This window comes from Patiria miniata, unplaced genomic scaffold (genome assembly GCF_015706575.1).
Source record: "Patiria miniata isolate m_02_andy unplaced genomic scaffold, ASM1570657v1 HiC_scaffold_16, whole genome shotgun sequence".
Classification (NCBI taxonomy): Eukaryota; Metazoa; Echinodermata; class Asteroidea; order Valvatida; family Asterinidae; genus Patiria; species Patiria miniata.
This window is the reverse complement of record NW_024037054.1, coordinates 11920718-11948363: the sequence shown is the minus strand read 5'-3', so window position 1 is coordinate 11948363 and position 27646 is coordinate 11920718. Positions and strand designations below refer to the sequence as shown.

Here is a 27646-nt window from a genome sequence, read left to right as displayed (position 1 = left end):
CCAACCGTATGAAAGTTTTCACTATCACCCCGCGTCTTCGTACGCGCGCGTGACGCGCAAAAACCAGGGAGGTACTATCACACACCTGGGTCGCAGTATTTGTTCCAGTACTGTGTTATCTCTTTACCATGGACGCATGTGCTTTACATGCGTACCATGGAGAACACCAGTGAGGACAGTTGCATGTGCCAGTCTATTACGGCATACATCAAAATGGCGACCGGTGGTGTTCGCTTTGCGATTTTAACCGAGGAGGAAGTGGGTGAAATTTTGCACAATAAAAATAAATGCAGTGTTTTGCATGAATGTTAAAGTTATTAAATGACACAAAATTCACTTTCTACGGTCTCCTTAAATTAAAATAATGTTTCACTTTATCCAAATACTGCACGATTAAACATGATGGAATGGACGAATGAAATACCGCAGCTGCCTAACGAATATTTGAGGTAGAGTAAAACAAATACAACATGTATTTTGCGGGGAAATAGTGAAAACAAATCACCCCTCGGTGTTGGATGCTTGGGACTATCCCCCTCGGCTTCGCCTCAGGAGATGGTCCCAATCATCCAACACCTCGGGGTCATTAGTTTTCACCATTTCCCGACAAACTATGTGTATTTGTATAATATTACCTTTAAGTTCCTCATTTTTGACCCTATCTCTCCTTGACACATCCCAATCATTACCCTCCCCATTGCTCTTTCGATATAGCTCATGTAAAAAATAACTCCAACTTTGTGGTGCCGAACATGATGCAATAGTTGTGTGATCACACAATTGCCTTTTTTTTGTTACAAAGTGCAGGGAAAAAATACAATGTAAAATTGATAAGAGTGCTGTTGAACATTCCCTGGGTTTTTAACAATAGAACTTCACCTGATGATAAGGGAGATAGAACTCTCCAATTTAGGATCGGATATCAAAACATCAAATTGGAAACTGATATGGTCGAATGTTTGATAGTCCAACAATTTGGGACTCTCAAAACTAGAGTTGAATGTTTTGCAAACCAAGAAAATAGACTCGCACACGAAAGAACCAGTCCAACACTTCTCGAGTACTGCAAGAGCAGAGTATGTCATTAAACTAAAATGCTGGTACTTCATTCCTGTTACTAGACAGTTTCTACACAAGTGATGCTACCAGACGACTGAAGTCTCTGTCTTTTGACAAATGTGGACGTGTATACAAGTCTAGTCTTTAGTTTCAAATTTGAATCACTCGATTTAATACTTCCCTGCTGCAAAATTTTGATGAAAAACTCCTTTCAAGCTGGAATTGAAACCGCAACTTTTGTCTTGTATTACTGAGGACCTCATATTTGTCTTTTGGAAAACTTGTAAAATTTTACTCTTTTTAACAACGAGTTACTAAATTCCTCCAAAACAGTTTCGCATGTTTTTCTACACTCGGGGTTTCAGTCTTAATTTTGCAATATGTTATCAGCTACAAACTTAAAAAACGCTTACAGAAAATACTGCCATCATTATTATAATTTTCTCGAAGCTTAGCACTTATCGTAAGAAATTTTGTTTGGTATTTATCAACTAAAGTAATGTGTGCTACAAAGCTCTTTCCCAGCTGAGGTCTGTCATCTTCCGTTTGTGTTACAGATATTTTCATAGTCAATCTTCACTCGTCTTCCCAGTTTGGTTCATCCAATTCAGTGTTTTATAGATAAACTCGGCTTCTCATCCATATACTGTTTCTATACCTAGTTGAACAAATGCATATTCCACCTTTTTCCCACTGCTGCATTTCTTTGTAATTCCTTGCCTGGTGCTTGTTTCCCTCCAACCTATGATCTGTCCTGTTTCAAGAGGATTGTTAATCCCTACCTTCAGTTTTCCTGAGTACTTGGGCCTACTCTTCTTTCTTTATCTCTTGTATATAAGCCCTGTACCTTGAGTAGGTTTTTTTAGCATTAAGGGCAAATACTGCATAAAAAGCGCCGATGTTAAAACTTGAGGTGCAAGCCACACCGTTTCTACTCGGTTTGAAACAAAGGAAAACTTTGAACCATACTTCTAAGCAATATTTGAACCATTAAGTTTGTCTATATTTGGATACAAGTGCAACCGACACGCCACACACGAGGTACAATAGCTGTGAGTTAGCCTAATTGTAGACGTGACTTTTTGGTACGTGTATCTCAATCGTAATCAAAACGTGCACGTGTTAATCTTGTGTCCTCGTTAGTCGTTACTGTGGCAAAAAAAATGTTCCCAAACGGACCTTCTTTTCAGGGCCGCGGTAAACATGAATTGACCGTGATGAGTTCGTGACTTCGCAAATTAATAACTAATTGCCGAACTAGAAACACTTCATCCATAGCTGATAAGAGTATGAAATTTGAGGGTCTGTGATAAGATACGAACTTGTGACTCAGTTTAAACAGTTTACTATTCAAGTGTTTTGATCAAGAACTGTTACCGGCTCACACTGGTTGCGAAATGAGTTGCATCTTGTAAGAAGAACAATCAATTCTTTGTGGACTTTTTGTGAGGTATAGCTCGCACCATAAATTTCTAGTCTCCACGAAAAATGCCTGAACCAAAGCACTCCAGTCATCGAGGTGTCTTTTTGTTTTCATTTCATGGAAATTTCATTAGATTAACTTTTCTCTATGTCCCCGGCCAAAGAGCGGAGAATATTTTCTCCCATACCAGGGATTTACTAACGACGTTGACATTTCCTAACTGGCCCAGACTTGAATTTTGTCCCATTAATTTTGGCTAGATTTAAATTATGTGAGCAAACTGAAGTTGGTTTCAAACGCACAAAGCTTGAAAGACGTCGACATTGCACATGATATATTTTTGGCCGTGTCCAGGTTACAAAACAAAGCGTTGCCTTACGTGCATGCTACTTTTCTCTTGAGTAGCTTTAACACCTTTTCCCCCAGTTTAATCTTAGGCTCGAACGACCTGGGGAAAAATGAATTGCAAATAACAATTACAAAGCCCTCTGTCCGATAGACGCCTTGCATGGTAGGCCCTCACTGAGGGCAGTGCTTGTCATTTAAATTCGGTTTAAATGAAAGGACAATATAGACCGCTTGCAGACGCGTTCGATAATTGACGCGTGAAGGTGCGCGACGCCATGTTGTGGGACAAAATGTGCATGGATAGATATGCGCTTGACCCACAACATGGCGTCGCGCGTCGATTATCGAACGCGTCTGCAAGCGGTCTATTGTCTACTCATGCTTTTTACAGAGCAACAATTAAGAGCTGTCTTCAGTATGACGTCAGATGCAAAGAGGACTATTGGAATAAAACCTCGCTGGAATACGATTAAGCACTGATGTCTTAACGAGCTAGTATACTGAATTTCAATACCATCTGCCAGATCGGACGAGAGCGAAATCAACACATCTTGTCCTCTTTGTATACTGAAACAGATGGAGAAAATATTACACTGTCGAACAAGCCGATTACATAACCCCTCAAGTTCTCAGAGTTCACCTGCATTTTTTTTTTGGGGGGGGGTTCTATTGTTACCCTAAGCCGAAATTCTGGGCGATTTGCATACAATGGGAAATGAGGACATACACCGGTGGTTTCAAACGATTCCCAGGGTACCTAAAAGTCCGGCTTCGCTGGAACACGTATTCTTGGAACGAAGTGCAGAACATTGGATTTGGCAGAAGTTTGACGTTCAGATTATGGAGGACATTCGGTTTACCATACCAAAGAATGCCCTCCTATTGAGTGTCCATGACATTTGGGCGTCTCTGTATATTATGCTGTTTTCCATGAACAACACCCTTGTAAGTTCCGGGTCAATATTGACTTTTTTTAGATGACAATGTCATGTGTCAAAATGACAATTTTCCGTGTCGAGTCAAATGGGCCAAAACTGTTACTCGGATCGAGAAGCTAGTTTACGTTGGCCTGAAATAGTGTCCGGTCAAATCTGATTCCGACCCTGGACTATAATCAAGGGCAATAATGAGAAAATATTGTGGTTACCCCCCCCCCCCCCTTTAACAAGATATTCGAGGTTCGAAAACACGAAACCTCCGTCTTATGTCACTTACATAGGTTAGGCCTATTATGTAATAGCCTGAAAACCTTCATAGAAACGCGCACGCTAAGGGCCGTATCATAGGTCCGACGCCTCATGAGTCCGAAATTTCGGACTTATAAGGCGTCAGACTTACGAGGCATAAATTCCGCCTCATAGGTCCGACGCCTCATAAGTCCGACAATGGACAAACGCTGTTTCGGACTTATGAGGCGTCGGAGCTATGAGGCGTCGGACTTATGCTACGTGGCGGAATATATAAATGTTATGCCTCAAGTCCGACGACTAAAGTCCGAAATTTGACCTATGAGGCATCGGACTTATAAGCGGACCCCACGCTAAGGATGCTCTCTTGCCCATGAGGTCTTGTTTCTGTCGTATATTTATCAGCGATTCCGTGCGAATGCGTGGTAGAATTAGGTGCCAACCTGCATATCCAAAAAGCGAATGAATTGGGTTTTTTGGTAGGCCAGTCTCGTTTTGGTTTCGGTAATATGGCGATGCCGTTCACCAACCGAGGAATTGTGGGTTTGGTGAGAAGTTTCTAAATCTGGAATAGAAATATCTTTATATCTGGTTGAGTTACAATGGAGGTATGATGTTACTAGCTTAGAAAAGTACTTGAAGATGCGTGAAGTACACAGAAACTGAGAAAAAGCCGTGTATGAGTTTCCCACCGCAGTCCACGTGGCGCTGAAGGTCAAGTGTTGTTTTGGTCTCTCGCTAGGGTCCTGTCCAGGGTCCAGGGTCCGGGATTGTTGTTCATGAGCATGCCAGAGAATATGGCAGCGTTCCAGAAAACTCAGGTTTGTCAAGTGTACTGCAACTAAAGTGATCTCTAAAAAGGGGTGATTTGGTTCTGAGAATGGTGTGATGATCGTAGCATGCAAGTCGAAACATCGAGTTAACATTTCTCAGAATCTCCTTTAATTTAATTCTAGACTGCTCCTTGATAGCTCGAGTTGATACGGCCTTGCGCCGTACGTTAGCGTAAGCCATTTTTGTTAAAAACAAATATTTTGCCAACCAAGGCTGCCAAATTGTGGAAGGTCCAACACTACAAAAATGAAAAATACACAAATGTAGTTTACAAAAGTATTATTCGATTGTTGCAAATACAAAATTATCAACAAACGCTACAAAATAATTCCTAAATATATGCCCTTTTCTTATGTAATGAGATGCTTTGAGGGCTTTTTTTTTTTTTTTAATATGTTGCCAACCACGGCTTTAAATTTATGCGCTTGCGGCAGCCCATACAAAATTTATCTCAATGTTTACAAACGCGCGAATTTGTGACGATCAAGTGTTCCGGGTATACAGGTACTTTACTTAATTGGGCACACAAGAGAATAACGATGATTGTTAAAGGGGAAAACAATTGACCAATCAGTATAATGTATTATTAATTAACTTCACTTCGATAAAAAAAAAGGCAATCTTTCGCAAGACGAACTCGGCTAATATTAATAATAAGGCGTTAAAAATAGCTTGACGATATCCTTTAATATTTTATTTAGTCTGTGGTTCATTAAAGGAAGATACACAGCATGTGCATTTACTATGTATACACGGACATGGACTGCATTCGTAATTCAACGTTGAGGCCTATATGTTTGGGGGGTTGCTTTTAAGTGACCTTGCCCTGTTCGCAAATTTTATGGCGATAGGAACATTTCAAGTTGACGTTCGTAATGGTTCGTATAACCACAATTGGCCACAGTCCAGGGAAACCCACAAGGATTTCCCCCTGCGGCCTTGGTGAGGTAAACACAAGAGGTTTGATAAATAGCGTCAGCTGATTGGGGGTTGGAGGGCTTTATAAAAGGTCAACAGCTTCTGTTTAAAGATGTCCCCCCCCCCCCGGGTATTGTCAGAGAGGGTAAATTGTACGATTGTTGACAAAAACTTTCACTTATTTTATAACTTATTCTTTGGTTGGATTGTATTCAAATTGCGAGTGAAATTTCTGACAATTTGGTTCTCGATATTGTATGTTAATTTTGTTGTTGATTGTAAGCGGAGCGCGGAACGCGGATACGGGTAGCTGGATCGCACGGCCGTGCGTTCCAGTTCGAAGAAAGAATAACTTGTACTTTTCTTTTGTTGACAGTCACGTCACCTGCAACGGTGCCGATTGTCAGAACTGTGCTAGCTTGTTATTGCGAAATTCTAAGAAGTGATTAATTGTTGGATTATAGTTTTTCAAGGTCGTGACTGTCGGTTGCGTTGGACCTGGGGCAGGACGGTGCAGCGGCTCGCGAGCAAGGGCAATATTTTAAAGGCTGTAGCCTAGAAATTACCTGCTCGGAGAAACACCTACCGTTTTATTCAAAGTGGAGACGGGGCCCAAAAAACCTCTGGAAATCATTCCAGTATATAGAAATGGTATCGATCCAAGGAAGTGACAATCATAAAAGTGGGACCGTGCACTGGACTCGCCTTTTTACCGTAGGCCTATACTACCGTGCGTGAGCATAAACGGAATCAGTCATGAGACCGCCAAAATAATGTGCATGTTTTCTCTATTATCTTAAAACTGTATAGTAGCCATTGAGCTACAGCTTCCACAGATGCGTTAAAAACATAACATTTTTCACTTTAAAAGGAAATTAAAATGCACAAAGGGAAATTAACCTATGTACCTTCAAGGCCCGAATTACTGATCTGGGTTCTCGATAAAACCCATGTTGGCTAAAAGGGATGCTGAAGAAAGATTTATATAAGTGAACTTGAAAAACAGATGATGATTGATATATGCTGATGATGGTGAAATTGTATTAACGTAAGTTGTGGTGGTGCATGATGTGAATGATTTGTGATATTTTATATGAATCGTGATAATTGACGAAAACTTTGCGCTACCCCTTAACTGTACTTTTAAAAACTTTTAAGTTTCTAAAAGTAGGCTACAGTTAGGCCTAAGGGGTTGTGCAAAATTTTCGTCAATTATCACGATTCAAATAATGAACAACTTTTTTTTCCTGGTGTTTTTAAGGTCTGGCAAGAGCAAGCTTCTACATGTCCCTTGGTAGTTAGTCGGTCGGTCTGTCTGTCTGTCTGTCGTGGTGTCTATCCGTCCGCGAAAATTGACACAAAGTATGGTGTTCCATATGCGCCATCGGTCGCATTAAATTTTCGGCGTCACATTTTCAAGCCCTGGCAGGGATCGTTTAGATCGATTGAATTTGTTCTAGGTCTGGAGGGGATAATTTTGATCGGTTTCATGCAAGACTGTCATGCAAGACTTCATGCAACACGGCCAGAGCTATTGTGCACTCGCACTTATTTTTATCGCTAAAAGTGCTGACTCGCGCGAACTTCCAGATACCGATATCTAAATGTGTGAAAGGCCGCTCAGAGAGTGTAAATTGCAATTTTTGTTATCATCTCCATTTATCTTCGACAAATATTACTATACAGATTTGCCATTCAGAGTCACCATTGCAATATTGACTTTAATGCCGTATACACGTGATACAACAGGTGGAGAGGTGTGAGTTGTCCAGCACTTTTAAATACACACCACAAAGAGAGAAGTTCTAGTTAAAACAACACTTTACATTTTGTTTTCTATACTCGGTGATATATTATTTTGCTTGTCGTGCTCGTCATTCGACGCCAAATCGCTGTTGGCTCTTCTAGTTCGTTTGGGGATTGTGTTGGAAAATCTGCCTGAGCTCACCTGCTTTTCCCCAAGTGATGGACCGGGAGAGGGTGCCCAAAAAGGAGGCAAAGGGCCCCAAGCGGTGGGATGAAGTGCCCTTCCCCCTCAGGGAGTCAGGCCTATGTTAATACGCCACTGTGTAACCCCACCCCCCCCCCACGATTTCGAGTAATTCTCCAGACTCTCGATGACCTGTGCCAGTGGCGTACCTAAAACCCCGACCCTCGAGCGAGGCCAGTGCGATCCCTGGCTCAACTTTAAATTATGTAGAACTAGAAGTGAAACAAAAGTTTCTGAATGAAACCGTAGGATGTATATAATGGTGCCTCTTCAGAAAACGAGAACGGCTACCCGGCCTGATATTCCTTCATCTATGAATATTGGGACCTCTCGATCTCCAGGCTTCACATCACATCACTGTATACCAGGTGAAATCGAAGCAGAAGCTTAAACGATGCCATTGCTATTTCTTGGAGAGGTTGAGATAAGATGTATTTTTGCTTCATTGCCCTACGTTTTGACCATCGATCGCTTGGGGGAAGGCAATTAAGGGGATCCACACAGCCACCTAAACCACCCAAGCCCCCCCCCCTTCCCGATACAAGCCCCTGCGAAACTACCACCTTTCAAAATTCTTACGCAATCGTGAATTTGCTGATTTTTTTCCGCCAACAAATCAGTTTTATATTTGCATTGCGTCATTACTTCCATAAGCCTTCAGCACCTGCCAGTTTTTGAGGAATCGTTCAAATTCAAAGATCCCATCCAGTGTTGAATCGCAAACATTAATCAAGAGAAACTGGCTTTTCTTTTAGCTGTCAAATGGAAAATTTGCATACAATAGCGGCTTGGTGTTTTTTGCCCCCTAAAAACGTGACTGATATTTTCAGCTGGTTCAATCTATAACTCTGTTATTAGCCAAACTTCGCGAGAGGTTGTTTACTAAACTTTGATCCGTGCTCACTCAAAAGATATGATCATAAAATTATATGGGGTGATTATTATTGCGAGTGGACAGGCAAACGCGCAGGCGCTTTGGAGTTGTTTACCTGTATAAAAGCCTTCACGCGCGCGACCCCGATTTTTTTATTCGTCAATAATATTGTTTAGACTCGGCAGCCAATCGCTGACCATGTTTCGAGGCTGATTTGCATACAGTGGTGGCCTGGTCTATTGTTGGGGCGAGTATATAAGTTTGGTACTTACAAAGTTTTCGGCATACCAAATCTGCCTCTGAATTGCTACTTATCTGATTCTTTCCCAAGTTTTGCTTTTCTTTGACGCAATCATGAGGCAACTGTTGTTGCTGTTGGTTGGAGTCGCCTTTGCGCGTAAGTATACTGTATTAATTTAGAAGCGAATATCAGCAATTTTGTATCCTTAAATTTTTAATGTATACGTTTGTAGTAGCATAAAAAGTAACAAATAATTAAGAATGATAGGTATTTACAGATGAACACTCTTCTTTGAACACTCTTCTTTTCAGAAGCTTTTACTGTTCTGTATAGTGTGTGCTCTTTAATATCTAATTTTATTTAAGACAAAATTTCAGCTTGGTTGCAACAGCAGACTCTTTCACAAATGCAACCAAGCTGAAATGTTGTCCTAAATAAAATTAAAGTATATGTTTGTATCGCTTAGATACATACATGATCAAACATTTTGTGCTTTCATTGTTAATGAATTTAAATAGCAAAGAACAGGCTGAGCTATACCTGCAACGATGTTGGAGTTTTATAATTAGCACCCCATTTCTTCCACTAAAAATGTTTGTGAATTTGCCAGCCCATAGCAACCATTATTTTATAATATTTGATCTTCTGGATTATGGCACGTATGCTGCGAATCTGAAGGGGAACAAAAAGATTTCATATAGGTGAAAAGATATTATCCTAGAAGTGTCAGTCTTCGAAAAAAAAAATAATAATTACGAAACTCACAACGAATGAAAAATTGACGTTTGAAATTATGGTTTTCAATGTTTTAATAGACTAGAAGATTTAAGATTAGATATCCTAAACAAATATTAATCTAATGTGCAGCAACACATTATGTGGTTGCCAATTATACTTTATGTAACGGTATTTTATGCAATATTTCAGCCGTGCAAGTAGGCCTACTTACGCCACGAAACTTTTTTCTTCAAATAAAGAAGACTACACAGAAAACACTTCATTTGCATACAAAGGGTTTCGCAAACTTCTTTTCGTAGTTCATGAAGGGGTGCGTTGCAAAACTAAAACCAAATATCGGACAGTCACCCTAATTATCAATTATTTATCTTTAAACTTCGGCCCCCTCTGTCGTACCATGTCGTCCTTGAAATGCTTGATATTTGTTCTCGAAACTCTTGTATTTACCGAAGATTGTGGTGACTTGGGACGACCCCGATCAAAGCAAACAAATACTGTCATTAAGAGCGCTCGGCAAAAAGTAGTCTTATGATCAGATATTCACGTGTGTGCGCACAGAGCCACGGTCGAACGTCTGATCCTAACCTGCACAATATACGTGCCAGCCAATCGGAGTCGACTTTTGAAACACTGACGTCATTTCGATCAGAAATGTGGACTAAGCTGTTGATTGGTCAATTTGGATGCCATGCTTTTGTAAAAAAAAATAAAAAAATAAAAAAATAAAAAAAGGGTTACGAAAGACCCGAAAAAGAAGGTGCCCGCTGAATGGTCAGAATCTCGAGGTCAAGACGCAGTCTTGTTTTGCATAATTAATCGCCGAATCTGCTCGCATATCATAGACCCTTGCTGTGCAAGATGATATTCCATATACAAAGCTGATCAAAGAGGCAAATATTTTCCCGTTACCTAAAGTCTCAATTAAAAGGGGCGGGGCTTCCTCTCCGAGTAACTGACATGGTAGGCCGTTGCCATTATTTTTTTCCAATTTGAGGTTACCTCCTGCCCTGTAGGCATATTTGTAGTTTTCCCTGAAATTTATCAAATATATCGCAGTTAGCTCTTGCCGAGCAAGGATTATTTCATTGTGTTAAAGTGTCTTGCCTAAGAACACAAGCCGTCATGCACCTGGCTAGCGACAAGCTTGCCGGTTGGACTATTGTATTATACTTGATAAGCATTCGTGGAAACAACTTAATCCAAGATGAAAACAATCGTTTGGTAACAGGTTTGCAAAGTCTCTGTAAACAGAAAGAATAATCCCAAACAAATACAAATATGAGGGCTGGGCTATGTCTGGGGGCGGCTATTTGAAGACCGACCGACGCGATTCGTATAATGATCAGGTAATATTATTTGACTTTTGAATTAACTTTTCTCCTTTTTATGTTTTTTTTCTTCAACTCAGATGCCGCTGTTCCTACCCAGGAAGGTAAGTGATGTTTACATTATTCACTTGACAAAACAATCTTTATAATGGGGAAGCTTTGAATTGGGGCCAAGGTCTTGTTAATATAATGCCCCATGAGGGCGCTATGCACGTCTTATGGATAGTCGGATGCTTATGCTATTCCCAGATGATAAATATACGATGGCTATACTGGGAACCAAACACGTCGAAACAAGTCGTCTGCTTCCGAATTCTGGACAGACACATACACACATCAGTCTTGCAAAGCTCAAAATTGGGCCAAACTTTCTCACCGTCTGGGTCGATGAAAAGAAAGGAAACAAAGGTTGGATCTTCAGTATTTCTCCTGGTACGTTTGACGTGTTCTTCGATATGATGCACTCCGTGGACTAACGTTAAACTCCGTGCCAAATCACTAATTTTTCTCTTCAGTGACCTATCACTAGAATCAGCCATCAGAGTATTTAACTGAGAAAACACTAAGAAATTTTCAGACCAGTCTCATAGGGTTTGTGCACAGGGTGACAAGTGATGGCCAGATATGGAAATCATTCCGCTTTATGTGTTTGGAATCATCGGGTAGTTCGCTAAGAATACATGTTGAATATCATTATCAGCTAGGCTTAATTGTGTGGGAAGAGAGCACAGAGTTTTGATTTACATGTATGAACGAAACTTACTACACCGCCATGTTGAACTGAATGAACCTGGGTTAAAGTTACATTTAGCTTGTATATAGTTGGAGGCCTTCTACTTTTACTAATGTTTAATTACATTGTTGGCAAACATTAGGACTTGTATAAACTACAAACTTTTCATATCATTTTCTATGAATTTTCACTATTGTTGTGTTATTTTTATTATTTTCTTAGGGTACTTTGCGGCAGGGCGTGAGTACTTGTACCGGTATGAAGGTCAGGTACTCAGCGGGATCCCGGGGGTCAGTAAAGAAGTGGCAGGCATCAAGATTGTTGCCGACACGCGCATCCAGATGAGGGATGACAACAAATGTCTACTGGAGGTAAAGTACTTTAAGTTGTATTTTTTTCATGGATGGTTTTCTACCATTCGCTCTTTTTCATGGGAACCCCCACCATTCACTCCCACCCCAACCACCTACCCTAAAAAAAACCCAAAAAACAGAAAAAAAGGAAAGAATTTTGCAACCTGACGCTGCTTTTTTCATCATATATCATCTCAATGAAGGTCAGCAGTTGCAAAAATGATGATAAGATATGAATCTGGGACTGAGAAACATTTCCAATTTTGTTAAGATATACTTAAAATTTTCTTTACTCGCCATAGACTTTGTACACAACTGCTGAAGTAGCGTCAGGTTGCAACATTCTTTCCAGAAAAAACTAAAAACATTAAGCAGAAGACACTAAAACAAACAACATACCCCCCAAACCCCACACAAACAAACAAACACGCCAACAAAAACTAAAAAAAAAAAAAAAATCCTGCCCCCCCTAAAAAAAAAACATGGCACCCAAAATCCAACATACACAAACAAAAATTATAAAAACAAAAATGTGAAAAACAAATGCTCTTGAATACCAAAAGCTTGCCAATGTTTCAATATGTTACTGTGAAAAGGTCATGGTTTGAAATTCTCTGATGAAGGAAAAATACCATTTCCCATTTCATATCTTTCATCAATTATTTACAGAAAAAAACACAGTACTATGTGTATGTTTAAGGTTGGTCCAAAAAATAAAGATTTGTAAGATTGTAAGATATGCCCCTTCCCTGAACTAAACCAACGCCTCTTCTATCCTGTGCAGAATTTTGTGCTGTTTTTCAATCAATCAACATCCAACCATTATTTTTGACCATTCCTGCAGTTGGAGGAAGTGGAATTGTCCAAGCTTCAGACAGAGACAGAGAACCCGGCCAAGCAGCAGAGCCAGGACAAGCTCCAGCGTCTGCAGCCTGAGATTGAACATCCCATCCTGCACCAGCTGGTCAAAACCATTGAGTTCAGATACGTGGATGGAAAGGTGGGTCCAATCAACACAGTCCAGGGCTCCAGGCCCGTTCCCTGATCCGAGTCTCGGGGGTTCGTCAATCCCCAAAAGTCGAACTTTTTATATGCGAGCGCAGAGCCTTACGGCGTGGGGTCCTGGGCCCACTTAAGAACCCAGGAAAATGTTTGGATTCTAGGTGTTCTGTGGTGCAATCTGAGGCATTTCTTGGCCACTTTCACCTGACTTTTTGAGCAAAAGTTGATCACTTTGTTAAATTTCTGAGCGTATTTCGTCACCGAGCGGGGGCCCCCGAATCCCCCAGCGTACAGGCCTGACAGTTGGTATATAGTGAACTGAACGGGATAGCTTGGTACTGCATACTGTAAGAATTGCTACTAAATAGTAGAAAATGTCATATACATGTGCATTGATTGCAAGGTGGGTAGATTGAAGCTCCAAGCCGAAGAGTCGAACCAGTGGAATGGGCAAAATGTCACGACTGTGCTTATGACAAGCAAGTAATCACTGCTAACAGTTTCAAAAAGTTCTATAGAGGAACAAAAAAGAAGATTTTTCACAGAAAATCAAAGCGAAGACTTAAACTTGGCTTGTGTGCATGCAAATAGTCTGTAAACAGCTAGCACAGAATTTCTGCCTTAACATTGTACATTTCTGTGCTAATTTGTTGCTGTATTGCAAATAAAAGAATCTGGAAAAGTCCACAAAAGTAAGTTTCTTCTTCTGAAAAAAAAAAACCCACCCTACTAAGCCCTTAGGCAGGTGTTGTTCAGAACAGAACTAATAAGACTTCTGGCCAGACATTTATGTTGTTAAAGGTTTTGTTAATACAGTCTGTTCATTTTGTTGGTCTCAAGATTTGGGGGTAATATTCAGGCCCATAAATATTTTAACTCTAACACACAAGAATTATATGCAATCTAAGTTTTGTTTCTCACATTCTGGCGTCTGAAGGAACCAGTCTTGGCCTCTATCTATAAAGGTTTTTATTTTTGTATTTTCAAATCTCTAAATTTGATTGTGAAGTTTTAAAAGAATAAGTGACTTTTGTTTTAAAAACTAATAATGACATTTGTGTTATACAAAATGTTAGGTCTCCCACATTGTGACATCTCAAGATGAGCCGGTGTGGTCGGCTAACGTCAAGAAGGCAATCTTGGAACTGATGCTGGTCAACATCCGCGGCACTGATGACTTGAATGAGCCAGACTCACAAAGCACACAGCCTGTAAGTAGCTTCCGATTATTGATCGGTTTGTTAGATCATTGATTGATAAACTGAATTTAATTGATTGATAGCCATTGTTGATTGTCAAATTGGGTGAATTGGTAATCGATCAAACCGTTATCATAGAGCACTTAGCCTGTGAAAAGCTGCCTAGACTTATTTTTATAGACTGATTGATAGATCGATTTGTTTATCAATCAGCATTCGAATCAATTGATTAATCTGATCAATAGATTGATTTGATCAAGAGATTGACTGATGGATTGATTGAGAGATTGATCAATCTGTTGACTGAATAATTGATAAATGGTTCCAAAGACTGATAGATTGATTGATAGATTATTTGGTTTGTCAATCAGCAAGCGAATCAATTGATCAATTTGATCAATAGACTGATAGATTGATCCAGAGATTGAGTGATGGATCGATTGAGAGATTGATCAATCTGTTGACTGATCAATTGATAAATTGATCCAAAGGCTGATAGATTGATTGATCGATTGATTGGTTTGTCAATCAGCATTCGATGAATCAATTAATAAATTGATCAATAGACTGATAGATTGATCAAAGAGATTGACTGATAGATCGATTGACAGATTGATCAATCTATGGACTAATCAATTGATAAATTGATCCAAAGACTGACATATTGGTTGATCGATTGATTGGTTTGTCAATCAGCATTCGATGAATCACTTGATAAATTGAATCAATAGGCCGATTGGTTGATAGATCAATTTGGCAATAAATTTATCAATATATTGTTTGATGAATTGATCACTGACATTTTGAAGGAACAAAGTGTTCAATTTATATAGCACATTAAGTTTGTCTAATAATTTGAAAATTGTTTTTTTTTCTTTCTTTTATTTTCATTACAGAGCAACATTATTCGCCAGAAGGAACACTACCGTGTGATGGAGGTGAGTTGAAACCAAACAAGGGTGCATGATTGACTAAATATTGGACAAAAATGTGCAAAATATTGAATTTGAAGTTGAAACGGGGTTGCTTGAAGGCAAACGCTTTAACTCCAGTTCCAGAAGTCTGCATAACAATTGCCTAATTATTTTGCATGTTTGGTTTTCAGAGAGGCATCGCTGGTAACTGCGAGTCGGTTTACAACGTCAAGGTTTCTAAGCCCGTGTCCAACATCATCGACAAACAAGTGCAGCGTAAGTCACCAAGCAGCATCCAGACTGCAACCGGTCTTAAACATAGGCCACGTTCGGGCAAGGACCGTTAGTCGACTAGTGGTTGATTTGTGACGTACCTTACGCCTGCGCACTGATAGCAACGTGCGAACGTCTCTAGTCAAACGCTGGTCAAAATGCCATCGCAAAACTTTTGGATTCTGGCTCCCAGCTGTACGTTATGAATGTGCGGGGCTATTGGTTATCAGGGATGCAACCAGCCCCAGTAGGTTGGTTCCAAATAGTCGACTAGCGTAGTCAACCACTGTCGACTAGACAGAGTTCGAGCTAACTTTAGTCAAACTATGGTCAACCAATGGTCAACAATAGTTCTTGTGCGAACTTGCCCTTAGTGTTTAATATCGACCAAGCACATATTTGTTCCTATTCATAAATACCTTTTCGGTCAAAAAATCAAAACTTTTCGGTCCAAAAGTCAAAACAAGTCAAAAATTATAAATTTTCAATGATTTTGATCAACAAAACACCCCTCTAGCTATACAATGGTAAGGCCCTCTGGTAAACAACTCCTTATATGGAGCGCGTACTGCGTGATGTGGCGCGCAATGCAGATGTACCGGTGTAGTGTGAATTTAGGACAATGAAATACTGACTCACTGGTAGTATTGCGTATACCTACGTGAGGATTGTGAACGTTCAATCGATAAAACGGTGCTGGCACTGGATTTCATAGGAGTCAAAATTTCATGTGACACTGGAAAAGTTGCCAGCCATGTCTTTATCAACCATTTAAAACCGGCCACATGACGGGCTCTCGACCAATAGGAATGGGTAAACTGTCTTAGGTATTTATGAATTGTATTTAAACTGAGGAGCAAAAGCCCCATCTCTGGCCATTATCCCTATTTTACTGGTGATTGAAATTTGTGAGTGTCAGTTTGCACTCATGTAATTAAACACATTTAATTTGCAAGTCTGATTTTCTGACTTATTCCACTTAAAAGGAAGATACAACATTTGCAAACATCACAAAACGAAATGATCAAATTATCATGAAATACCTTACTGGATTGTAAGGGACTGATAAAGCATCCTGTGAAATCGTGGCTCCTGGTGTGCTATCATTCTCAAGAAAAATTGTATTTTTCCAACGCTGGTCGGCCGACCAGCGTTGGAAAAAAACTGGCTTTTTTCAAAACCTGCTTCTAATTTTTCATAATTAGTTATTCATTGTTTTCTTTGCAATTGATTGCACACCTTAGAAGGGGTACAAGCCTGCTAGACTGATTCTCTGACTTTACAATTCCCAAAAGTCTATAAATTGCTCCGTTTCATCTTAGGTGGGGTCGGGGAACCAGACTACAAGAACAGGATTGGTTTTCTTGGTTTTTCCAACATCTACAAGCCCAAAACGTGAAACAAGCCATTTTAACAATATTGCTATAACATACTAATCCTCCAAACCCATTTATTTCTGAAAATTGCAGCAAAAGCAAATGTTGTACATTCCCTTTAACCTTTTTAAAAAACTATTCAATTCTTGTGTAAACAGCCCAGCGCTTTGTCCTGAACATCACCAAGACCCGTGACCTTATGGAGTGCCAACAGCGCACCCAGCGCTCCAAGCTGTCCATCCTGTCTGGCAAGAAGTGCCAGCGGTGCCAGAAGGAGCAACAGCAGGAGGATACCCAGCGACCTCTGACAAATGAACCGATCCCAGAGCCCTTCAGCCAGCCCACTGAGAAGAAGGAGGATCTGATGAAATGCCTCAGCCAGGTACGGGGCTTATTATTATGAAGTTCTAGCCTAAGTAAGATTTGAGACTTTGCATGGTGGAGATACTAATAAATGAAAGGTTTGCGGAAACACCAGCTTGCTTGGTGTGCCCACTGAAGTGGAACAGTAGGGTTGCAGTCTCAGTAAAGGAAGGACCTAGGCTAGCTAGGTCTAGGCTCCCAGCTACTTGGCATCCACTAGGATGCAACTTCACACTTCATCGATTTCGCTTTTACTACTTAGGTGTTTACTTTCTTAGAGTTAAGGCACTCTCCTGAAGACGGTCAGAGCATACTGACCGGAACGTCAAGTTTATACCTCTGCTTCTTTTCAGAACCATTCTCTTAGTTGAGAAATTATTCGCACATGCATGTTTCCGCAAACCTTTCATTTATAAGTTCTAGCCTAGTTATAGCCCACCCTCTCAGGCTGGCAAATTCAACAAAGTCATCCCATCAGTCAAAATCAATCAAGTGACTAGTTTTTTTTAACAGTTGAGTACTCCCTACCTAGATAAAGTAGGATTGGCTGGCTGTGACTGTTTAGGTAACTTGATTTAGCTATGCTTTGAATGTAGGAGATCGATAAGCCCGCTGTACCTACCAGTTACTTGCTTTTGTTTGTTGGTGGAATGGGACCAGTCACAGTGCCTTCAAGAAATATGATCTGGCTGTTAATGATTAGTCTAATTGGTATGGAGGGGGGGGGGGGGGGAAGTGGATTGAATTTTTGACTGTCTGTGACTGATCAAACAGTAGGAGGGCTAGCTAGAAAACTTACTTTTGTTTGGGTTTTGTAATGTACTTGAAATTGACAACAACACGAGTTGTTTATGTTTTTAGTCAAATAACCCAAAATAGCCCTCTTTGTTGACAGCCGTTTCTCAGACAATTCTGAATGTGCTCTTGTAGGTGCGTTACAGCATCAGTCTGAAGGACCACACCAAGTTTGTGATCGACGCCGTGGTGGCCGAGGGCAAACACATCTTCCAGCCGTTTGGACAGAAGGGTGGACGGGCAGTCACATTCGTCAAGTATGCTAAAGATTAAAGCCATAGTTTGCAGTTACCCAGAAAAATACCATCCAATTTCATGACAGAAACTTTGCTTAAAGTGACGATAGGACTGGTATCAAATACTCTGTGAAATTATTCTGCCTGAAATGGTATCATTTTAAAGGGAAAAAAAACTAAGTAACATTGAAGGTGGTTTTAAACTAGGGTGCCTGCGGCTTCACTTTTTTATGCCCCGCGGCGAAGCCGAAGGGGCATACTGTTTCCGCCTTGTCCTTCTGTGGGTGGGTGGGTGGGTGGGTGTGTGGGTGGGTGTGTGAGCTTGTCTTACATACGCAGTGTGGACTTCCGAACAAAAGACGTCCACATAATGTAGGTAGCACCGACGTTGTGTGGACTTGCCCACGTCCACACAGTGTTTCCCCATTTCTGGAAAACAGGTTTAGAGGCATTTTTGGGTTAGGTTTATCTGTAGCAGAATGAAGAGAAACACTAAAGGGAATCATTGAAAAAAAATTGGGTTGTAAGAGTTTTCACAGTTTGAGAAAAATGAGTTTTTCCACTGGTGTTCCTTAACTACACGAAAAGAAAGGAAAGTCCACACTACGTATGTGAAACAAGTCTGGGTGTGTGGGTGTGTGTGTCCGGACAAATCTTGTCAGCGCGATAACTTGAGAAATACTTAACATATGAACTTCAAATTTGGTTTGTGGATTGTCCTTGGTAATCCTAAGAAGCCTTTTGCATTTGGGGCCGAAAGGTCAAGGGTCAAGGTCACAGTGGCTGAAACAATAGAAATTTTGTCAGCGCGATAACTTGAGATATACTTTACATATGAACTTCAAATTTGGTTTGTGGATTGTCCTTGGCAATCCTAAGGAGCCTATCGCATTGGGGGTCGAAAGGTCAAGGGTCAAGGTCACAGTGGCTAAAACAATAGAAATCTTGTATTTATTCTGAGATCATAGGGATTAGGGATTAATTCATATAAAACCTACAGTAGACACTAATGCTGTCAATGAACGTTCCATTTGACCAAGGTACATGTAAGTTGATGTTAGAGTGGTGTTATGTCATGGAAACAGTCACGGTTGCGGGGCATTTGTGTTTGTAAACACACCTGACTTGTTTTAACATGTATTATAAACGGAATTCGGTTACAAAAAAAATGTACATGCACATGTTTTCTCTGTTTTCTAAAAATAGCATCATCCACTGAGCCAGCGAATTGTTAGGCCCCTGACTGAAGATGTGGAGCAGTTTTGTTGCTCCGCATGAACAAAAACAAATACACAAAAAGCAACTGATCGTACATATCTTCTAAGAGCTGAGACTGAGTCCATATTACTTGGTTCTGTGAGAGCATTCCCAGTGATTCTCCTCACAGCTTAGTTGGTATTACCTCTTAATTTTGATCAGTTATTTAGATTTTCAGAGAAAAAAAGTCGTAAAAGGTTTGAGTGTTTATTAATTGATTTAATAAAGAATGCTGACATTTGAGTCATTGTTCATTGTTAAAGTTGTGTTTTTTAGAGCTGAAATCTCACTGAGAGCTCGTGACCTATTTAACATTCATTGTCCCAATGAGTGATAATTTCAAACCCTACTTAAAGATTACAACAACCCAACTTTTTCTTGTTTAATCAAAAAGCATTGAGAGTCTTTGCTTATTCCTAGTATTAAGGACTCAAATGTTGCATCTCAGGATGCAACTAAACATTGTTCAGATTGTGACGAGTATCCCTTTTCTAAACTCATTTCTTTACAGCCAAACCTTCATCCTGAAGAACACGCGCGAGACACCCCCGGACCAACTCATCCCCGATGTGACGAACCCCAAGCAACAGCCCGAGGACCTCGGCTTTGTCTTCCAGGATTGGACCAAGCACCAGCACGACGCTGAGGAGGACCGTGAGCTGACGGCGGAGGACGGACCCCACATGAGCCAGATCCGCCATAAGGTATGTTTTTTTTCCCCTCAAAAGTCAAATCAATGTCAAAAGTTGCAGGATAAAAAGCAATAGATCCTCTCACATTCTCAACATCCTTGAGAGTTTTTGAAGGTTATTTGTAAGGAGGTTATGCCAATGACAGCTTTGTCACTTTTCCTTTATGGGTCTTGTTCCTGGATTGAAGTCAACATACAGTACTTCACAGTGTTTCAAGGATTTTTGAAAATCCTGAAACGTTATTTGCAGAAGTTCCTCTGGAGGTAGTTAGGGTTAAAACCCAACAATTTCAAGTATCAAAGTCCAGCATCACTCTTTGGGGGGAAATTCTTATAAATACGAAATTTCAAAGGCAAATTTAAGAGTATGATGGCGTTTCCCTTCAACTTAATGCTTGAAAACCCATCTACAACAACAAAGATACATTTTATAATTTATAAGGAATTGTATCAGGAGATGTTCTGAGAGAGTTTGCGATATCCAGGCAGATTTCTAACAATTGCTCACCATTTAAACCGGGGATGATAGCTACAAGGACCAGGTAGAAACTGACGCTGAATGACACAAATCTGGCCATAAAAATATTTCCAAAAACTCCAACAATGATATTGAAAAATGAAACAACCCCTACCCCCCCCCCAACAAAAACATAACATATCAACCAGTCTTTCCCAATCATATGTACAAAACATTGTTATGTGGTTTCAGGTGAAGCTGTTCCTTCAGACGATCTACGACAGTATCCATGACGACCGCATCACCGAGGACGCCCCCAAGCGTTTCATCCTCTTGGTCAAGACGCTGAACAAGTTCAGCCCCCTGGAGCTCACCCACATCTATGACAGACTCGGCAAGAAGTTTGCCAGCGACACGGAGGATGTCAAGGAAAAGAAGTAGGCCATTCCTTGAGATACTTCTTATGTATTACTGTCCATTGCAGCCCTTTCCTCTTATAAGATTTTCTCATGTTGGCTCCTTGCGTGATCGATTAAGGGGCGCTGTACTGATCAATCATCAAGTTTTCAGGTTCAAAATTGGTTGCCTCTACTATGTCCAATGCACATGCGTAAACCATGTATGTTAATAGTGTGGACATTCCTTGCGTCACTGTGAATTTCTAATTTTGTTTGGCAGGCAAATTCTGCTGGATGCGCTCATCCAGGTGGAGAACGACAAGTCCGTGGAGATTCTGATCGACCAGATTGGCAAGAGGAATCTCATCAAAGAGGAAGCCAGTCAGATCCTGAGCACCATCGCCTTGATCAATGAGCCCACGGAAGACATGCTGGATAATATCCTGGTAAGTCATCTCAAATCAACTGTTAATCATTTAAAGTCTGGGGCCAAACTTTAAGCACTGCTCAGGGTGATTTGGCTTGCCCAAGGACACAGTAAATGGACAGCAGCTGGATTTGAACCCTGACCCTCTGATCATGTGTCACGAACCCTAAAGCCGGCCTCAGGTCGACCTTGCGACGACACAGATCAGTCGGCGACTGACTTTTCAGGATCATAGCTGTGCCTGAGCTACGGAACATTTCAGTTGCCAATTTTTTGCGACCTGAGTATAACTGCGACGATGTTAAGACGATCGGAATGGCACTAAAAAAAATCAGGGGAATGCGCGCTGATAATGGCTCGAGCCGAACCGGCCAAACACATATTTACTCCCCCCGAATAAGTAAAGAAGTCACATGACTGTCTATGCCGTGGAATCGTGGTGGATAGTCGCGTAGAGGGTGACATGAGCATGGTTGCCATTATTTTACGTCGGGATATAAATGCCACTTTTTCAAGAGAATCACACGATTTCTCAGTTTTGTGACTTGAGCATTATTTTTCTGCTTGATACCGACGGTTCCGTCGTGGCGCAAGCAAATCGTGGGTCGACCTGAGGTCGGTTTAACTACTAGGCCACTCTCTCCCTATATTCCATTGAATACAGAGCCACCCCCCCCCTCCATATTCCATTTTCAATCTTGGTCTCTGTGTGTGTCTCTCTCAGCGTCTGTGCAAGGGCCCCGTCCTCAACGGCATTAATGCTGACAAGCAAGTCAGGAAGACCTGCTGGCTGAGCTTTGGCTCCCTGGTCCACAAGGCTTGCAAGATCAACCAGGTCTGCTCCGAAGTCAAGAAGCAGGAATATTCACTGGTAAGAGCTGGTTCTTCTACCGGAAACATGAATATTCAAAGTTATGTAAATTTTCTTGAATTAACGAAGTACTTTCATTGCTTTTTGAACAATTGTCTCGTTATTAATTTTTACCTTCCAGTATTTTATTTTCGTCAGAATAACTGTTTTTTTCCTTCTATTTTAGGTGTCTGTTATTTTTTTATTTTTTTTTGATGAATCATTCCAAAGTGCAAAATATTTGTATTGCAAGAAAAATAGCAATTTGACAACTCTAGTTTTCGGGTTGAAACTAAAAATAAAAGAGCAACAAAACAGTTCACATTCAAGGAGCTTCTTATTGCTGAGCCTTCAGTTAGGGAACTAGTGATAGGGGAACTTTAGACAGAAACTGGCAGAAATTGAGAAGAAATGAATTTTGATGCATCACAGATGATTAGTTTAACTTGCTTATGAAGAAAGAAAACTTATATATGATACTTCTTTTAAAAAAAATTGTTTATAGGATCAGAGTACAAACTGAAAATGGAAGATAGTTTGATTCCCGGAACTGATCTGAATTAAACCTTTTTTGTATTTCATCAACAGAACCTGCTGGCTGGTATCGACCCGTCACGCACCCCAGAGGACCAGCGCATGTGCCTCAAGGCCATCGGCAACGCTGGCCTGATCCTGAAGCATTCGACAGACGCCGAGACCGACTCCATCGACAGGATCGCTGAGATCATCAAGTCAAAGACCGTGGATGTTGATCTGCGCGTGCAGGGCATCTACTCGCTACGCCGCCTGGCCAAGAATGAGCCACAGAGGGTGAGTAGAGTTACCACCCTCTTCCTTCATTTGCATAACTCCTCCCCCTCCACCCATAAGCCCTCCACATTTGCATAACTCCTCCTTCCGGGTTGGGTGTTTGTATTCAGGAAATCAGTGGGCTTTCACTCTAATTCGCGTTATTAAGGTTTGGAACCAAACTACACCGTGGGTTGCATTCCTCTATTTTGTTTCATGCACATTTAAATCTTGAAAAACATCTTTCAACAATGAACAAGTTTTCTTTATTCGATTGTCTCAATGTAAACTGCTTCATTTGTAATCAGTGCAGAGGGAAGTAATGAGTCATTCATGGACTTTCTTAAATTTGTTGCATATTGTACTGTGTCTACAAAAATTGGAGTAATTTTTGAATTTGCGCACATTGTGGCATCGTTTCTTTCAAATTTTTTGTTACAAACTCAAAAGTTTGGACCATTTCACTGTAATGGTGTCACTTTGGTTTGAGTCATCTATCTACCAGTTTTAGTCTGAGTTTAGGTGCTTGTTCTTTACCCTATGTTCCCTCTTTAATTATTGCAACATCTTCCATTTGGAGAACACTTTTTGTTCCGAGTTCATTTCTTTGTTCTAAGCTCTTTTACTGTAATGGTCCCACTTAGTTTGGGATCATGTCTTGCATTCTGAAAATATTCTTAGTTCCGATTAAAGTTCTTGGTTCTTCTCATGTTCTCATTTGAATACTGGTCAAATACCGCATTTAGATGAGAGTATTCTTATGTCTTAGTTCCTTCTTATAATAAGGATCCCTCATGCATGAGATCTGCTTCCCATTTTGAGAGCATTCTTAGTTCTAAGCTTCATCCCTGCCTTGTCATCTCAATGCCCCAGGTTGTGCCCCTCTTGATGCCCTTCGTCAAGAACATGGAGGAGGACCCCCAGGTCCGCGTCGCCGCCTACGTCATCATCATGGACGCGGAGCCCAAGGCTGACGTGGTCCTGTCCATCGTGAATGACCTCAAGCAAGACAAGTCCAAGCAAGTGGCCAGCTTTGTCTACAGTCACCTGGAGGGGTTGGTCTCCAACTACCAATACTGCAAGAAGAACCTGTAAGTTATTTCATTTTATTTTAAGGTGTTGTTCAATTATTCTTGTTCCTTAGTTGATTACTCGTTGTGTGTTATCTACTTTAGGGATCTTTTCAGTATGTACTGCTACTTTCAGGAATGTAGAAGAAAGTTTTTATATGAATGAAGTTGCAAAATTGTTTGGGCCATTTCCTAAACCATGGCGTTGTTGCAGCAGTGGTTTCATATACGTGTCTCCGGAAACCATTAATGGTCACAACTTTGGCCTCATGTATCGAGTCTAATGTGTTTTATGGAGAACGTGGTTTAATACAGTGCAAGATTCCCAAACTTAGGAGACTGAAATCTGTTTAACCTGTCCGGTTTGTTAGTAAAAACGTCGCACACGCGCGCACCACTGATTACAAGCGCCCATTCGCTAAACACTCGAGTTGCATTAACTTCCGGTTTCATTCGTGCTATGCTACACCGTGTGAAGTACGCATGGTTACGTTGAGATGACGTCACACTAACGAACCGGAAAGCACAGGTGCCATAATGTATTACATTGTATTTATTAAGTAAGATTTGATAAAATTGTTTTTATTCCCCGATTAATCCCTAAAGTCATGTAGAACTGGGGCAGTTTTGGGTGGTACAGAGAGTATCAGGCAGGGCAGTTTTGGTTGCTACAGTGACTATTGCGCCAAGCTGAATGTGAAAATAAAGCTGAGGTTTCAAAAAATGAGCTGGATTAAGAAGAGACACACGTGTAGTTCATTTTAATATCTTACAAGTTGATTCAGGACTGGATGAGTTGTGATGGACTTGCAACGACTTAATCAATCATAGGTATAATGTTCAGAATCAAGCTTAGGAGGGTTAAATTACATTTCCAAATTAAAAAACAAACCTCGTCGGAATGCCTGAAATAGCCACAATAAACAGTAAATAACCTGGATGATTTTGCCTCCGTGTAGGACCAAGGTTGCCAGGAAGGCACTACTGACGCTGAAGCCCATCGTCCAAGGAGCACTGTACTCCAAGAGATTCATGTGGTCGCCTACCTCCTGTAAGTCAGCGGAATGAATTTGTTTGCACATGTACTCCCTGACCCCTCAAACGGTTACAAAGAGAAAAGTGGGAGGGGCCATTGGGATGGACAATCTTGATGGCATCGTAGTCATGCCTGATGCTTAGACACTTATGGGTTTGTTCACATGGGTTTTTTGGGTTTGTTCATATTTGAGTGTCACTGCCTAGTGGTTAAGAGCCTGGACATGCTCTGTTGTTTCAGAGGCAACAGTAGCGTGGGTTTGAGCCTGGGTCTGGACACTTGTGTCCTTAAGCAAGGCACTTAACCATTATTGCTTCATCCTTCAGACGGGACCTAAAGCCAAGAACCCAGTAACACTTATCGCTAAGAGAAGGGGTTTGCCCCGGTGTTTCTGACCTCCTGTTAAAACTCCCACGCGGAGTTAGGAGAAGAACCAACCAACCAAGAACATTCACAATACTCATGTGTACTTTGCGCCATAAGCGCTTGAACCGTTGTGCACATGTAGTTCACGTGTCCATCCAACTAGAACTCTTGTGAGTGGTAATGAAGCGCCAACTACTAGTACTGTTCATGCACAGAATCTATTGAGAACGTGTATGCAGACTGGCATATGAACAGGGTTGTAAATGCATTTATATTTGAGGCTAACCATGTTGGAGAGTGCATCCGTAGCCTGGTGGTGAAGCGACAAACTCTAAAGGAGAGGCATGGTTTTGAGATCTGCTTCTTTTTAGAACCGCTTGTCTTTGAGTGGTTGTCACTTTACATGCTGGATCAAGCAGCGTATCCCAAGTTAACAGGGTTGAGATGAAATCATTTTTGGCTTATTTCAAAACAAAACAAAATTCTAAAGCATATTATCAGATATGACATTTCTGTCCCATTACAAGTTGTTTTCTGCAACTTCATGATAAGTTGAAGTAAGCTGAAAAATTGGGAAGGGCTGATATGGAGAGATACTTTGAAAATTCATACCCCAAATTCATTGTATATACGTCTTGATACTCCATAAAACCATACAGTGTAGGGTGGTTTTGGGAGTGAAAGATGGGACGTTTTGTAGCAGTACAATGACCAGTGGTTTTAACTGGTCATTACAGTACTAGTGTTTCTTAAAATCAGATCTACTTGAAGTTGCAGCAGTGGTATAACTGGGTCCAATTTGTGGGGGTGGGGAGGGGCGGGGAGAGAGAGGCACTTGGGTCACCTTATATTCTGGAGCTCAGTTTTGGCTTCTTGAAATTCAGTGGGGGGGGGGGGGGGGGGGGGGAATTGGTTGTGCCCCTCATGTCCCCCTTAGTTATGCCTTTGAGTTTTGAGAAAATTCATTTCATTTGCACTCTCCGTTGTTTTTGTTGTTGTAATTCTCCAGGGCAACAGAAGATAAGTCTCAGCACGGAGGCTTCCCTGATCGGCACCCCTGCATCCCCGTTCCCTGTCAGTGGCTCCGTCAAGCTGGGCGCCACCATCCTGGACCACAGCCTCAACATCGTGGAGGCCGGCTTCCACGCCAAGAACCTGCGAGATATCGCTGAGAAGATCCTGGGCATTGCCCGGCCCGTCCGCAAGACCAAGGAGTTCATGAAGAAGCTGAACGCCCCCCTGCCCGACGGCCGGGAGAAGTCCCCGGCCCAGAGAGACCTTGACGCTCTGGATGGACAGGTTGGGTCTGGTTTTGTTATCACTGTTGAAATCGAGACCACTAATTCTTGATCAATTATATAAATTTTCAGAGCAGAAAATGACAAGCTTTGATTGTGTATTATTTTGATGAAGGAATATTGGTACATGTATTAGAGTCAAAATTCATTGTTAGGAAAACGTGTGGTTTTTTTTTTGCCAAATTCTCACTCAGAACCTCACAAGAGGGAAGACCTTTTCGAGAAGTTTTAGAGATCCATTGGCCCCACATGAATGATATTTTTCAAATTCTGTGTTGATATTGAAATAACCCAATGGATTTTATGTTAAGTTCAAAACTATAAGAAGTCTTCACTCATGCAAATAAATCATATGTTCCATTGAGCGAGTGTTGGTTATGGACTTCCATTTTAAGAACCTTATTTTATTGTTCTGAAATGTTACTTTTCCTTTCCATCTCACCTTCTTTAATCCAAAAATCCCATACACACAATTTTTTTTCTAGGCTGCACTTTTGTCACTTCCGAAACTTCCGAAGCTTGTATCTTGTTCAAATTTAACATGAACGAAAACTGTACGTCATTCGCAAAGCATGACGCTATCATGAAGTCATCAAGTGTCATTTTGCGGAGTCCTATATCTGGACATTATCAACATCATTATCTGAAAATGTAAAGCCATGACAGTTCTGTGTTCTACCTTTGATAGACACAAACCTCCAGTTAGTGTAGTTGTTGTTCTAATAAGCATAAAACCAAGTATTTCCCAAAAGTGCCCAAGCAGAGGAGAGGGAAAGGCCTTTAGTGCTATCCTTCCTGCAACCTTAAAGCTATAGTCCATCAT

The 27646-nt window shown here is 40.9% G+C and overlaps 1 protein-coding gene across 1 annotated transcript in view; it reads left to right on the top strand.

Annotated features, from left to right (window-relative positions):
• Positions 1 to 8911: 8911 nt before the first annotated feature.
• The window catches only part of LOC119723021, a 36571-nt gene continuing 17836 nt past the window's right edge, over positions 8912 to 27646 (top strand). Inside the window, exons 1-17 of the mRNA XM_038193496.1 lie at positions 8912 to 9030; positions 11021 to 11044; positions 11896 to 12044; positions 12871 to 13026; positions 14105 to 14239; positions 15124 to 15165; positions 15333 to 15417; positions 16949 to 17172; positions 18084 to 18205; positions 19953 to 20145; positions 20842 to 21026; positions 21268 to 21433; positions 22139 to 22285; positions 22853 to 23074; positions 23927 to 24144; positions 25083 to 25174; positions 26535 to 26824. Of these exons, the coding sequence (XP_038049424.1) occupies positions 8988 to 9030; positions 11021 to 11044; positions 11896 to 12044; positions 12871 to 13026; positions 14105 to 14239; positions 15124 to 15165; positions 15333 to 15417; positions 16949 to 17172; positions 18084 to 18205; positions 19953 to 20145; positions 20842 to 21026; positions 21268 to 21433; positions 22139 to 22285; positions 22853 to 23074; positions 23927 to 24144; positions 25083 to 25174; positions 26535 to 26824 (2493 nt within the window). The 5' untranslated portion in view covers positions 8912 to 8987. The remainder of the gene's footprint in view (positions 9031 to 11020; positions 11045 to 11895; positions 12045 to 12870; positions 13027 to 14104; positions 14240 to 15123; positions 15166 to 15332; positions 15418 to 16948; positions 17173 to 18083; positions 18206 to 19952; positions 20146 to 20841; positions 21027 to 21267; positions 21434 to 22138; positions 22286 to 22852; positions 23075 to 23926; positions 24145 to 25082; positions 25175 to 26534; positions 26825 to 27646) is intronic.